At 45.5% G+C, this 15841-nt stretch overlaps 1 protein-coding gene across 5 annotated transcripts in view; it reads left to right on the forward strand.

The window, feature by feature from the left end:
- Positions 1-15841, forward strand: part of C4_1H8orf88 (chromosome 4_1 C8orf88 homolog) — an 847684-nt gene that overhangs the window by 311120 nt on the left and 520723 nt on the right. For all 5 annotated transcript variants that reach the window (XM_078685592.1, XM_078685591.1, XM_078685590.1 and 2 more), the window contains one exon: positions 12670-12749. In XM_078685592.1, coding sequence (XP_078541718.1) covers positions 12670-12749 — 80 coding nt within the window. The remainder of the gene's footprint in view (positions 1-12669; positions 12750-15841) is intronic.

Raw genomic sequence — 15841 nt, forward strand, 5'->3', positions numbered from 1 at the left:
AACTAAATGAGTATCTCTGTGTCTTGTCTGTGGAAAGTGATGAATGTGTTTTCTGTATCTGTGTGCATGTGCGCCTGCTCAAGACTTGTCTGTGTGCATAATTATCTGTTGCTCTGTATGCACGGGTCCGTGCGTTTTAGACTGTGTATGCATGAAGATCTATAGGCTTATTGTCCAATCTGAAGGTGTAAATTAATATATGCACATTTTCATATGTTTTATTTTTATTTATGTGCATGGATTGTGTTAGAAACTGGGTTTCTGGTTGGCAGCAGTATGCACCCTGTTCAAGCAGGAACCACAATCCTAGTCCGAGTGAGTAAGATCACACTAAAAGTTAACCTGTGCTCACTCTCTGGTAGCTTGGCACGGAGCAGGCAGGCTTAACTTAAGAGGCAATGTGTAAAGTAGTTGCCCACAACACACAGTAACACAATGAAGATTCCCGAAAATACTCCACACTGGGTTAGATAAATATACAATACTTTTATGAATACATCAAGATCAAAACAACAAAAATCCAATAAGTAGAAGTTGAGGTATTATTTTTTAAAGAATAAGTGTATTTATCGCTTAAAGGCAATAAGTGTCTATGGGGTTTATCTGGTCTCGCTGGACCAGGGCAAAGTCAGAAGTTCAATTCAACTGCGATGGAGCGCATTTTGGATACAGGAGCCACGCAGCCTGCTGAATAGAGTACCTTAATCCGGGTCACAACAGCGAAGTGCGCTGTACAGCCGAATGATGCGTCAGTGTCGATCTTGCTGTCGGGGTGATGCATCAATTTTCTCAACACAGTGGTGGTGATGCGTTTGTTCCGAAGAAGGCATGTTGGTTCCGAGTGCAATGCGCCGAGTTTCTCCATGCAGTCAAGAGAATGGGTTGGTCTTCTCACACTACTGCTGCATGCATGGTTCAGAGGAGTCTATTTCTAGAGGCGATGCACTGGATGTGAGTGCAATGTGTTTGGTCCACTCCCACAACAGGGGTGATGTGTTGGTTATGCTTCACGCAAGCAGAGGATGCGTCGTCTCCACTGGAGCAAGCACCTGGGTCCACTGCTAGTGGAACAGGCACAGGAGCAGGTGATGAGACTTTGAAATCCCTAAGTGTCAGAATACAGGGGCCAAGCCAACAAACCCTTGTAGATCACACTGGGCTCAAGAACGATTCCAGCACTTCTTCAGCAGGGTCAGAGAGCAACAGGCCAGCACAGCTGAAAAGCAGTTCTTCCGGAGCAGCAGTCAGGCAGAGAGGCAGTCCTTGTAGCAACACAGCAGTTCTTCTGACAGATGTTCTTTACAGGTTCTTTGTATATGGTATTACCTGACAAGAATTGTGGTTCCTGCTTGGACAGCGTTCATACTCTGCCAACCAGAAACCCAATTTCTAACATTAGTGATCAGTAGTGAGGATAGGACTTGTATTTGTGCAGTGCCATACAGTGACTGGTGTACACTACTATCCAAACCTAAGACCATTGTGAGTTTTAAATTCTCCTTTTCTCTTAATTGGTCATTTTTTCTAAATTTAACTCCTGCTTCATCTTCTTACATCTAAGCCTCTTGTTTTTTGCACAGAGGTACCTTGCGAAAATAGGGCTAACCCTTGATCGCAACTGCCTATCATTTTATAACATTAATGGAGTTGAAGCTTTTTGAAGGATCTTCAGGCAGCCTTGTATGCTTTTGAGGAGGCACAATGGGGAAAGGCTTCAACAGAGGACAAGGGGGGGGGGGAGGATGACTGTGGAGGACCTCTTTTCTGATATAGAGAATGCAGAGCCCTGGCACTACTTGGAGGATTCCAAACTAGAACCCCACGAGGGAAGTGGCCCTGAAAAGGAGGCAGATGAGAAGAAACAGGACTTGGCTTAGGCTCCAGAGGAGAGAGGGAAATCCCACTAATATGTAGTCTTCTGTTGGATCCATTGCTGGTAGCAGTGTCTGCTCCCAAACCTGGTCCCCGGAGGAGCTCAAGGGCAGACAGGCTGAGAGGTACCTGAGGCTGCAGGAGGCTGCAGCTGGCTTCAGAGGAGAGAAGAGCTTAGGCTGACAAAGCCCTGGTGGAGGAGAGGAGGGTTGAGGGCCTTAGTCAGAGAATAACTTTCCATGGAGGCAGCTAGTCTTAGAGAGCCATGGAAGAAAGCAAGATCTTGCTGCCTCATGAACGGAGTCTCAAGGAGCTGGACTTGAAGTCTAAACAGCTGGCAGAGTTTCTAGTAGAAATGGTGACAGCAATACGAATGTATACAGTGGTGTAGAGTGGATCCACATACTCATGGGGTTGATGCCTGACTACAAGGAGGGGGGTGACATACAGGTAGTTTGAGGCATATGAGGCTACTCTAGAAGTGCACAGGATCCTTTAGGAGGATTGAGGAGCTGGCACATGTAGGCATATACCTGGTGATGGGAGAGACACCCTACTGTCCCTTGATAGGAGGGACAGGTTGAAGTATCCCATCATAAAAGAGACCCTTGTTATGAAGTATAGATTCACCCCAAATGGTGCACAATTTTAGTTATTTATTTATTTCAAAGGTTTTATATAGTGCTACTAGACCCGAGAGTATCAGAGCGCTTTACAAGGCATGAGAAAACAATACAATGAAATAGATTAGAAATTTAAGCGAGAACGAGTTACAAAATTATACTGTTGCCAGCATGTCTAAAGGGACAGGGAGAATAGAGATAGAGATTGAGATGGGAATGGATAATGAAAGTTAGGAGGGAGAGGGGAGTGAAGAGAGGGGGAGTAAGAGTACGAGGGTATAGAGAGGGGGAGTTAGGAGGGGTGCATAGTAGAGGAGAGGGGAGTGAGCAGGTAGGGAGTCACTTTACATAAGATATCCTAATACTTGGATCATTTAGAGTGTCAGAAACATTAGATACCCCAATATTTGTTAAGAAGTATTTTTAGTTCTTTCTTGAAGAGAGGGTAGGAGGGGTTGCAACGGATATCTTTTGGGATAGAGTTCCAGATAGTGGGAGCGTTGCCGGAGAACGCACGGGATTGTGTTTTTTGACATTTTAGTCTAGGAGGGATGAGGACAAGGGAGTTTGTGCTCCTCCGGAATCTAGAGCAGCCTGCTTTGTGTAGTTTTGTTGCAAGGTAAGAAGGGGTGTTTTGGTGGAGAGTTTTGTGAGTGATGCAGGCAATCTTGTAGGTTGATCTACCTTCTATTGGGAGCCACTTGAGATTTTTGAGGACAGGGGAGATGTGATCACATTTTCTACAATCAGAGATGAGTCTAGCAGCAAGGTTGAGGACAGATTTAATTGGAGCAAGATGGATTTTAGGGGTGCCCGCCAAAGTGCCGTTGCCATAGTCAATCCTGGAGAGGACCAGCGATTGGACAACAAGTTTGAAATCTTCTGCAGGAATAAAAGGTTTAAGTTTCTTAAGATGGAGAAGGGTGAAAAGAGCGTTTTGGATGCATTTTTAATGTGGGGGATGAGATTCAGATTCTGGTCAATACTGATGCCTAGGGATTTGACCGAATTGGAGGTGGAGAGAGGGCAGTTTAGAGCTTTGATGTCATTTAACCAAAGTTGAATGGGAAGAGAACTATTTTTGGGGGAGAAAATTATGATTTCTGTTTTTTTGGGGTTCAGTTTGAGATGGTTCAGATGGAACCAGGTTTGAATTTTTTTCAGGGTCTCATTGATGTGAAGGATGTCTTTGTGAGATTTGATCTTGTAGTATAATTGGGTGTCGTCAGCATAGAGGTGGTAGTTGATATTAGAATGTTTGAGGATGAGGGTGAGTGGTTCCATGAACAGATTGAATAGGGTTGGGGAGAGGATGGATCCTTGAGGGACACCGAGTGAGACAGGTTTAGGTTTAGGGAGGAAATGGCTAAGCTTGATTTGTTGAGGTCTATTTTGTAGGAATGAGGAGAACCATTTGTAAACGGTGCCTTCCAAACCGAACCTGTCTTTGAGAGTGCTGAGAAGGGTGGGGTGGTGGACGGTATCGAATGCAGCTGAGAGGTCTAGAAGGATTAGTACTGAGGATTCTCCTTTGTCAAGGAAACGATGAATGTCATCAATGATATTAAGCATAGCAGTTTCTGTACTGCATCCCTTTCTAAAGCCAGACTGGAAGACATCAAGGCGGTTGATGGAGGTGATATGTTTCTCAAGTTGTAATAGGACACATTTTTCAAGGGCTTTGGATAGGAATGGAAGGTTAGAGATTGGACGAAGGTTGTTAGGGTCATTGGGGTCAGCTGCGGTGTTTTTGGGAATAGGTGAGATTTTACCGAGTTGAAGGGAGGCAGGGACACATCCAGTGGAAAGAGAGGAGTTGATGATTTTGGTCCATATGGGGGCAATGATGGATTTGAGTTCTTGGACCAGAGTGGGGGGGAGAGGATCTTTCGAGTGGGCAGAAAGTTTTAGTTTGACAATGATATTTGTGATCATAGATTCTGTTACTGGACTGAAATCACTCCAGGAGGCATTGTTTTTAGCAGTGGGGTTTGTTATTGGAGGGGTATCCTGTTGGGGTAGAGCAGGGAGGGGAACGGAGGTATCGAGCGGTGCAGAGGAGGTGGTCGAAGGAGAGTTATGAGTGTTGGGGAGGGTGTGTAGGATGGTGGAAGGTTGAGGTGAGGGTGGGAGGGAAGAGAACGAAAGTTCGATAATGTTGATTTTGTTAGTAAAGAAGCTGGCAATTTCTTCGCATTTGACAATGGAGGCTAGTATTTTAGGAGGGCCAGTGGAGGTTTGTTTTTTTACAATTTTAAAAAGTTCTCGAGGGCGATTTCTGGCCTGCTCTAGTTGAGAACGTAGGAAGGAGGCTTTTTCGTTAAAAATGTGTTTTTTGTACTGGGATCTTGTGGTTCTAAGGATAGCCAGATTGTCTACACTTGGATGGGCTCTCCAAATCCGTTCAGAATGTCCAAGGGACCGTCTTTCATTGTTCAGTTCGGAATTGAACCAAGACTTAGGAGGAATGTTTTTTTGTAGTTTAAGTTTAATTGGGGCAATTTGGTCGAGGGTTTCAAGAATAGAAATGTTATAGTGATTGGTAAGGTCATTGGTGCTGTCAGAGAGAGGGGGGAGAGCTAAGTGAGCCTTAATTGCGGTTTCCAATTCGTCCGGAGGAATAAGGTGAAGGTTGCGGGTGGATTTCTTGGATAGTGTGCTGCTGAGGGTGGGGAGAGTAATAGATTTAGTCATGGTGAAGAGGATAAGGTAGTGGTCAGACCAATCTACGGGAAGAATATTGGAGAGGGAGGCTAGATCTTTGTTCGTTATAATAGCATCAAGGGTGGCACCTTTGTTATGTGTCGGAGTATGGCAGAGTTGGGACGTATAGGTGATGTCAATGGTATCGTTAAGTAGGATGACAGAGGGATCAAGACTGTTGTTCCAATGGATGTTGTAATCACCGAGGAAGAGATTTTTAGAATGTGAGAGTGACGATTGTATGATAAGATCAGTCAACTCTTCCGTAAAGGGGATGTTGTTTCCAGGGGGGTGGTAGATAGCGTGTAACCGGGTAGTGGTGGAGTCCGATGTGATGAGATCGGCGCAAAGGTATTCAAAGGATGAAGGGACTTGTAGATTGACTAGAGAGATGTTAAGTTCAGCATTAAAAATTATGGCGAGACCACCGCCTGTTTGGTCGATTCTGTCTTTTCTAATGATAGAATAACCAGGGGGGATAAGCAAGTCGAGGATGGGAGTGGAGTGGGGGGTGAGCCATGTTTCGGTTAGGAAAGCAATGTCAATGTTTTCACTAAGAATGGTTTCAGCGATTTCAGTGGCGTGACAGGAGGCAGATCTGCAGTTAATCAACATGCAGCAAAGGGGGGTGGGGACTGGTGTAAGGGAGGGGGGACAAGTAGGGATAGGTGTGAGTAGTTGGGGTGGTCTGGGGGAGGAAGGAGAAAGGGAGAGTTTGCTTGTTCCTAAAAGAACTGGAATAGTAGACCGGTGCGTGGGGCATGAGGTGGATCGGCAGTTAATCGACGTGCAAAAAAAGGGAGTGGGTCGGGCGATTGGGCGGGGGGACAAGGGGGGATAGATCTAAGAAGTTGTGGTGGTCTAGGTGAGGAGGGCGGAAGGGGGAGTCTTCTAGTTCCTAAGAGAACTGGGATGGAATGTTTATGACTAGGGGGTAAATTGGGTAACGGTGGAGGTGGAGAGATAGTTAAGTCAGAGGAGTTGTTAGCTTTGGAGGGTAGAGATGGAGAGATAGTTAGGTTAGAGGAACTGTTAACTTCAGAGGGTGTGGGTTGAGTGCCACGTTGTGGTTCATTGGACATGTTGGTATTGTATGGGGTCACGACTTGTGAGGGTTGATTGGGTAATGTGTCAGTTGTGTGGTTGTTAGAAGGAGGAGTAATTTTGCAGGTGATAGGGTTATGGTGGGAGTCTGTGGATGTGCTGAGGAGGGTGTCCGTGTGTGAGGAGATAGTTTTCGAGAGGAGTGAGATATCATTTCTAAGAGAGGAGAGTTCTAAGATGAGGGACAGAAGGATAAGTTCAATGGTAGGGGAAGCCAGGGAATGAGTTGATGGGTGCGGCGGGTCTGTGTTTATTGGACAGTTCGTCAAATTAGGGTTATGTAGTGGGGGAATTAAGAGTGGAGGAAGAGGTGGAAAGCCAGGAGGGGGTGGGAGGGAGTTTTGAGTGTTTTTGGAAAGGGGGGAGATCAGGGGGTAAAAGGGGAATGTAGGAGGTAATGTTAGGATGTGGAAGTGATTGGAAGTGGGAGAGGAAGGGGAGGAATCAGAATGAAATGGGAGGGGGGAGAGAGGAATGAGGGGGGAAGCAGGCATTAGAAGTTGGGATTGGGACGGGGATGTGATGGGGGGTGATGTAACTAGGGGTAGAAGACTGCTAATTTGTTGTTTATTGGGTACCGGAGAAGGAAGTGGTGAATCAGGAGGGAGCGATAGGGGGGAGGGAGAAACGAGGGGGGATGAATGCAATATAAGTTGGGGACGGTCAGAGGAACATGGTAAGAGGGAGGGGGATGGAATGGGGGTTTGGGGTGTAGTGCTAAGGTGATTTTCATTGGGAGTAGGAAGGGGAGGGGTAGAATTGTGAGGGAGCGATGGGGGGGAGAGAGGAATGAAGGCAGACAAGGGCGTTGGTTGGGGTGGGTCAGATAGGTGAGGTAAGAAGGAAGAGGATGAAATGGGGGGTGGTGAATCAAGGGCTAGCTGGGGTGAGGGGGTAGTGTTAGGGGATTGAATGGTGGTAAGGGATGAGGTGCTAATATGTAGATCATTGGAAGTGGGAGAGGAAGGGGGAATCAGAATGAGATGAGAGTGGGAGAGAGGAATGAGGGGAGAAGCAGGCATTAGAAGTTGGGATTGGTCGGAGAGGCAAGATATTGGTGATGGGGAAGAGAGGGGGGGAGGTGCTTCAAGGGGAAGAGGGTTATAATGGGCCGGATTCGGGGGTACTATGAGGGTTTGTGATAAGGTGTTAAAGTGTTGTTCAAAGATATCAAGGTGTTTTTCAGATGCTTGGATAAGGATGGTACCCGATTTGAAGATGGAGATATCTATTTCGCCAGGAAAGGAAGAAGATGGTGTGGAGGAGAGTTTAAAACCATAGGGGATGTTGCGTGAATTAGAGATCAAGAAGTGACCTAGGAATATGCTTTTCCATTTAGAAGGGCGTTCAGTGAAAAAGATGAAGTTGGTGACAAGTGAAGAGTTAAGGCTGTTATGGTGATCAGCGAATAAGGTTTCAGGGTGGAGACAGATAAGTTTGTGTTTGAGGTTTTTTTTTACCATGTTTAGAGAGACGGGGTGGGTAGATAATAGACCAAGAGTTAGGGCCAAATTTGGAGATGTGAGGGGTTGAGATTGAAAGTGGAGGAGTGAGTGGAGGCATGGTTTAGAGATAAGAAAGGGGGGGAGAGAAGGGACACCAGAGTAAGTACACACTGGTCTTCTAAGGGGGAGTGGAGGATGGTGCAAAGGGAAGAGGGGGGTAAACTAAGTGAGATCAAAGCTGGTTCATCCAGAAAGTTGAGTGTGTGGTATTTGACTTAATCACAAAAGGTGAGGGAGTAACGTAGTCGTAGGAGATAACATTTCAGCAAGTGAGGGTGTAAGAATAAGGTCAGAGTGTGAGGTATTGACATAAGTATATAAATAACAGTTTAAAGGAGAAGGAGGGGCAGCCCAGAGAAATTAGTATATATGGTTGTATAGAAGACAGTATCCTGAACCAAATATACGATTAGGGTATAAATGTGATCCAACCCTTGTAACTTAAGTAAACATAGAGAAAAGAAGGTAAAGTGATAAAAGGATTAAGGATTAAACATTGAGAGCAGTCAGTAGAGTATTGTGAGACATATTACAATGATCGGCAGTGGGGGTGGACTAAACAGAGGAGAATAAAATACAATATAAAAGTATATAACAAGAAGAGGATATAGCATAATGAACATTCCTGTTTAAATTGAAATAAGATAGAAGGCGTCACAGTAAAAAGCATAATCAAACGATATAAAAGAAGTGCAAATATAAAACATTGTAAACTCAATGTGATCGAAAAGCTGTTAGCCCGGAGGGAGCTGGAGAATAGAAGGAAATAGAAAATAATGAAGATAAATAGTATAGGAGGGGTATAGGTAGTAGGGTAGTTCAAAAAGGAGAGTCAGTGGGATGGGTGATAAAATAGAGGGAGGTGGTAAAGGTAGAGTAATGAAAATACGTAGTGTAATTGAGTGGAAAGAAGAATAGTTAAAAGGCGGAATAAAAGAAGGAAAGTAGAGAAAGGGAAGTAAGTGGAAAGAGGCAGTTATAATTATAGATAGCAGGGGCTAATGCATGCTAAGATAGAGTACATGGGAGAGAGGGACATATCATCAAGAAACAGTTGCTTAAATATAGAGAATTTAGATTGAAAGGAATGACATATAAAATTAAGAGAACATAATCAAAATACAATATTTAAATGGAGGAAGAACTAATGATAATAAGCAGTAATAAAAATTATAGAATTAAAGGCGAAGAAAGATATGCAGTGTAGAATTGAGAAAGAACAACAGTGAAAATAATAAATTTAAACATAGTAAAATCAAACATAAATTATTAAAGTGCCCAAAGTGAACAACAGTGAAATAACAATCCAGACATAAATTTGTAAAGTGCACAAAGTAATAAGGTAGAGAGTATTGTGCATATCACAGGGCAATGTAGTAGGGGGTGGAGATAAAATCACAGATAAATAGGTGTAACATATAGTGTGAACAACTAGTGGAGAGGGGGGTATAATAAGATGAGAAATGGGGTGAGGAGTGGTAACGGGAGGAAAAAGTGGGTATAGGGGAGAGGGGCTGCATTCAAAGATGTGCAGGGTTGTGGGATGGAAGATTAAGTGATAAAAAAGTGATGTTGGGGCTACTTTCAAGATGGCTGCCGAATTAGTGTAGGTGATGTTAGTCCTTTCACAGTGTCTATTACTCAGATGGGCAGGGGAGAGCAACAAAATGGAGTCTCAGTTAAAAGATGTTGATTGACTGAGAGTAAACAAAAGACAAAATGAGTTCCAATTAGATTAGATTGTCTCGAAGGAAAAAAAGTAAAAGTAAAAATAGTGTGAAATCATGTCATGTCCAAAGATTTCTGGGAAATAGGATGTATGATCACAGGCTTCCCTTCATATGCATCTAGTCTGGGGATTCAGCTCCAATGAAAATGGGAGCGAACTGTAAGCTTCCTAGTGCTCCTGTTCGCTTCTAACCATGCGAAATCCCGCGGTCTTACCGATGCTCACGCATCTCGCGGTACGGGGTTGGAGAGAGGAGTACGCGGTGCACGGCGCAGGCGGCACGAAGTGCAAAGCCTCAAATCAGCGTATTGGAGAAACAACAGGCGCACTGGCTTGATTGGGACGGAAGCGCATCAGCAGGGTACAGCGCTCAGTTATCAATGAGCCTGGATCCAAAAGTGTTCAGCAGAGGCATGTAACGCACCGAGCGTTACAAGCAGTCACCTCTTCAGGGATTCTCTCACCCTCCCTAGTCGCCATGCGCAGGCTCCCCATAAGCGGCAGAGGCAGGCCAAAGCAAGTTCCGGGCGTCATCGAAGGAGCCAAAGGTTTAGGTTCAGATCCAAGATCCAAGCTCCTCAACACGGGAACAGAGAGCTAGCAACTCCCGAGTGGAAAATGCAAGGAGCTCCGATGTCCGGGAGGCACCGCTAGAGACGATCTCAGGCTCCGTGCAACCTACCGGACCTGTGCAGAGCGAAAGGGAGCCCGAGGCAAAAACTACACCAAGAGAAAAGGCAGCCTCCCAACCGATCAGGACTGGACCGCGGGATCCTCCAGCCTCAGGTAATGAGAGCAGCAGTCCAGAGTGGGGGGTCAGCCCCGCAGCGTCATGGATGAGAATCGTAGAGAGAGGCAGCCCCGGAGCCGATCAGGACTGGACTGTGGGCTCCTCCGGCGTCGAGCAATGGGAGTAGCAGTTCGGTGTGAGGAGTCAGCCCTGCAGCGTCATGTACGATATCGCTCCCGGTGGCAGCGGCTGCAGCAGGGGTCACATCCTCAGGCACCACGCAGATCGTCGTCTTCGGGGATCGGACCCCCCCACGCAGATTGTCCCAGGCGTTCGGCGGAGGAAAACACAGTGAGTTTACGCCGGAAATCCAAACTAGTTGGGAAGTTCAGATGGGTGATGATATCCAGTCCCGGGGGGTGGCAAAGGAGGGACAGTGAGGCAGTCTATCTGGGGATTTCCACCAAAACACAATGATATTCAGGGACATTCAGAAACTGTTTCACCAATCCTGGGAGGGTTTTGTGGGTTGCTTTTGCAAGGCGCTGCATGGTTGAGTGAAGGGTAGTGAGGTGAACACACATGAGGGGCTGTACAATCTGATGTCTAGAGAGAACATGTTTTCACCGTTTTCCAGAGCTATTCCAACACTGGTTAATTGTAAGTTCTCTGACCCCAGGGAACTTGCAAAGGAGGCAGATCTCTTGAGTGAGTACCACAGTGTCCGAGAAGGCATTTGGGAGTGATCCTAAGGTGGGTGGCTCAGGTTCCCCTCAACCGAGTGAGACTGAGGTACGCAGTACCCAGCCAGGGCCCAGTATAGTGAGGGGGGAAGAGGGTCCCATGTCCCATTTAAAGAGTGGGAAGAGAGGTGGCTTAGGGCCAGGGTGCCCTGGATAGCCCGTGGCCTGGCTCTTGACACTGACTGGTGTCAATGGCCTCTGTTGGTTGTTGTCTGTGTGGTCAGAGGTTTCCCTGGGATGGGGACAGAAGGTAAACCTAAGGGGTGGAATGGGCCACATCACACTGTTGGCCATGGTGGTACTGTGTGCCTACTGGAATGCATCTGTGATCAAAGTAAGGTTAGGTGTTGCACAGAATGGTTCCACAGGTGAGGAGAAGGGTTCCCCATGGGTCAGTTCTATGGGCCCAAGAGTATAGACTGAGACATCCAACTGGGTTCAGAGGCGTAGAACTGGCAAGTGCCCCTGCAGTAGTGAGCCATTGTCCATTTTCCATCACCCTAAGCAGGAAAGTCCATCTAGGTATTGATTAGTCTAACCTGGCTTTAGGCTGGAGGGGGGTTGTGCTCGAAATGGGCCCTTTTCGCAGGGTTACCACAAACTTTTTGCCTTCCTCCTCATTTTCTGGATTTTTATTTTTTTACTGCTAACCAGTGCCAACGTGCTTGTGCTCTCTACTTAAAACATGTTAACATTGGTTTATCCACAATTGGCATATTTTGGATTCACTTATAAGTCTTTAGTAAGGTGCACTACATAGGTCCAGGCCCTAGACGTCAAATGCCACTATTGGGCCTGCAGCACTGATTGTGCCACCCATTTAAGTAGGTCTTAACCCATGTCTCAGGCCTGCCACTGCAGAGCCTGTATGTACAGTTTTAAACTGCCATGTCGACCAGGTAAGTTAACCTATTTGCCAGGTCTGAACCTTCTTTTTTATTACACCTATTTGACCCCTAAGGTAGGCCCCGGACAGTCCATGGGCAGGGTGCCGTTTATTTAAAAAGTAGGACGTACTTTTAAGTTTTACATATTCAGGTAGTGAAATACTGTTAAATCACTGTAAGACCTATGTCTCCCATACGATAACAGCGGGATTGTTTTATGCCATTTTCTAAGTTTAATTTCCAGGTGGGAAGAGATGGGGTACCACACTTTGGTGTCTCTGGACTGACAATTTGAAAACACAACTGATTGTCAAGGTAGTTTTTGAATTGCAATTCTACAAAATGCCACTTTTAAAAAGTTACCGATTTCCTACTTTAATCATTTGGTGCCTTTCTCTTCACCACATATTCCAGCTGTGGATAAACGAATGTCGCCATGTTTTCAGTAGAGAGCATAAGCACTTTAGCACTGGTTAGTAGTGAAAAAATGCACAGAGTCCTGAAGCCAACAAAAACAAGGTCAGAAAATGAGGGAGGAAGGCAAAACGTTTGGTGTACCCCGCAAAAAGGGCCATTTCCAACAGATTGTAGTCAACTTTCACCTCGTCGTTCTATCACAGTTGTGCTCATTTGGAATTTTGCAAATGCTTTTGTATGATTGTATTCTGTGTTTATATTTTTGTTTCACTCTTACTCAGAGCTTTTTATATATATTCTATTTATTTTGTTTTCATGTGGCATGATAAAGCTAAACACATATATTTTCTTTCCAGCAACCTCAACATTTACAGTGAACTTTAATACTGAATTTCCATGCAGCTGTCCACTGAGTTTGCCCACTGAAGCCAACTGGGTTTGTATTTTGAACTTGATGTATAATTAGATGTATTTGTGATCATTTATGGAACATTTTCAACAGCCCGTGTGAATTGAATATTTTACAGTTGCAAAAACAGAAAAAATGATTACCTGTGGTTGAAAGCATCCAAATCAGTGACAAAAGTATCGCGATCTGCACAAGTTATCCAATGGGCAAAGATTTGGTGTATGATTGCATTTGTAAATGATGAAGTTTCCATAATTAGAGGGCAACCTAAAGTGGGCAGGAGAGCTGAAGGTGGGTTATAGATTTCTTGGTTTGTCAATAACCTTTAAGTACATTCCTGAAGAACTTATTCTGCCAGACCCCACAACCTTCCCATCTAGTTAAATGGCCTGAAATCCTAGATCCTGAAGGCCTTTTGTAATGTAAATGGGGCATTTCTGTTTTCAATCAAGTACCCTGTCAGACCAGTTCTGAGACAATAAGGCACACGGCCTACTGAACCGCAATTGTGTCTGGGGTCACTCGCCTCAGATATCCCGGGGTTCGTCCTACTATGGATCTGCTAAATAGGGCCTTGCATGGCTCTTTGAACACTTAACTCTCATTGGTAGCGATGGCGAGCAGTCACATACTTTTCAGGGATGTAGTTTGTGTTTGCTCAAGCTCAGAACTTTACAGTCACCCAGCAATGAAATTTTGGATTGTCAACCCAGTGATTTACTTTGATGAAGAAACAATGCACAGACAAGTTAATACTTCACAGAACAGGCTGCCTGTACGTTTCTTCACTGGAAATGGGGCAACTGTGTGCTCAATTTATGCAGCAGTCTCTTAAATATTTTGTCATCACATCAGGGTTGCTCAGTCTTTCTTGGGTGGTCCGTGAGGATCTGAAGTATGTGGTTGGCTCACTCCTTCTTCAGGCATGTGAATGGCTGGCAGGAAATTCTCGGTGACTCTGGTCACAACTGTAGCAGTGGAGACCACTTACCGCAGTCTGCAGGTGTGCAGGACTTTGTCAAAGTCTTGGCATCTGGCTGACTGAGACCACTTTTTTTTTTTCAAACATATTTTTATTGAAGATTTTGACATAGTACATCATATGATATTACCATCACATTATCCCACACAGGGGACGTTACAAAAATGTATATGACTTAAACTGTGCAGGGTTAGACAACATTAAGGGTTGTCCCTGACCCAATCCCATTGTGGTGCATAACTAAGGGGTGCAGTTTCTAGCATTGCTGGGTCTTAGGGCACATCCCTGTGTTCCGCATAATACAGCAAACAAAGTAAAACAATGTCCCATCTTTCTTTTGTGATGGCTCAACCCTAATTCCTTCTAGTCAGAAGCCGTTACATAGGGAGTACTACAAGTCATATTGTAACAGCTCCCAACTGCGGAGCAGCAAATATAAAAGATAAATAAACAACCCCTCCCACCTCTCTCCCCCCTCCCCTACCATGGTGGCGGCACAAAGAAAACAGGTTCTTCAATTTGCTTTGATAGGTAGCACTTCAGATCTGAAAGAGGTGCAGGGCTCTGACAGAGGAAGGGCAGACAGCGGACGGTAGACCCCAGGAGAGAAAGGTGACCAATGGGCCCCATTTTAAATTCGAAGTTCTTGAAATTGCCCCTGAAAATGTCCGACATACGTTCTAAACTAAGAAGTTTCCATAACCTAGAATGCCAGAGGGAGATTGCCGGAGCTTCCTTGCTTTTCCAGGCAGCCACCAATCTAATCTTCGCCGCCCCTATGCAGAGCCACATGATAGTCTTATCAGCCCGTGTCTGGTGATCCAAGGAAGGGTCACGGATCCCAGGATAATCCCTGCCATAGCATATATTTAATGTTTGCGAGTATTTCTTCACAAAAAGGCCGTATATTTGGGCAATCGCACCATATATGTTGGAAGTCCCCAAAGCGCCCGCAACCCCTCCAGCATCTATCGGACGTGTTGGGGGAGATCTGTCTAAGCTTGGAGGGATGGAGGTACCAATCCATCATGGTCTCAAGGAGGGCTTTTTGGAGTTCTATGGAGTGGTTGAACTTTATGATATCAGACCATAGATGGGCCCATTCGTCGTCCGAGATGCCGCGTGGCAGCATTCCTTCCAACATGGAAATATAACGTGGTCGTGGAGAGAGTGTAGTGGTAAGGAGAAACTTGTATATAAAGGAGATCACACCTTTCATAGAGGTGGTCTTAGTGAGGAAAGATTCACATTTTGTGAGGGGACGAGTAGCCGCCTACTGCACTTGGGGCGTGAGAGCCCAGTGCATTAGCTGGTTGTAACTTTATCTTTCTGTGTTCTCTAGGCCATAGTCCCTTTTGCAGTTGTCAAAAGTGAGGGGATCAAAATTATGGAAAAGGTGTGTCAGGGCTAAACATCCTCCCTCCCTCCAAGCATCAAAAGGATCAGTTTGTAAACCTGGGGGGAATGCGGGATTGAAATGGATTGGTGTGAATGGAGAGGGAAAAGAGGTCCACCTATCGTCACCTGCCACTGAGTCCCATGCCTTAAGGGTGGTGCGTGTAGGAGTGCTGATGTAGCTATTCCTAGGTCTGTTCTGTTTAGGGCGCCAGATCAGGTCCCATATAGTCCTTCCTGTCACACTACGTTCCATATGTAACCAGTGTTTATCGTATTCTCGCTTCGACTATTCAGTCAAGCCTCTTAATTGTGCAGCTTTATAATATAGTTGGATATCTGGGAGTCGGACCCCACCCTCCGTTCGAGAGCGACGAAGTAGTGAAAAAAAGAAGCAAGCACGTCCCCCTTGCCAGATGAAGTGCAAGATCATGGCCTTAACGTGCCGAAAAAAGTCTCTCCAATTCTATGGACAAAGCTTGAAATAAGTAAAGGAGCTTAGGGAGAAGTGTCATCTTTACGGTGTGTATTCAACCTAACCAGGCCAAAAAGAGAGGGTTCCACCTAGTGAGCTCTACTTGGATACGCGTGAGAATGGGGGGGAAGTTAGCGGCATAGAGTCCTTCCACTCTTGGTGTGAGCTGGACACCCAAGTATTGTATAGAGGAAGTGGTCCATTGGAGGGGCGTAAGAGATTGGAGCCTGCGGAGTTCCGCCTGAGGGAGTGTGAGGTTTAGGATGT

The sequence above is a fragment of the Lissotriton helveticus genome, chromosome 4_1, assembly GCF_964261635.1.
Source record: "Lissotriton helveticus chromosome 4_1, aLisHel1.1, whole genome shotgun sequence".
Lineage (NCBI taxonomy): Eukaryota > Metazoa > Chordata > Amphibia > Caudata > Salamandridae > Lissotriton > Lissotriton helveticus.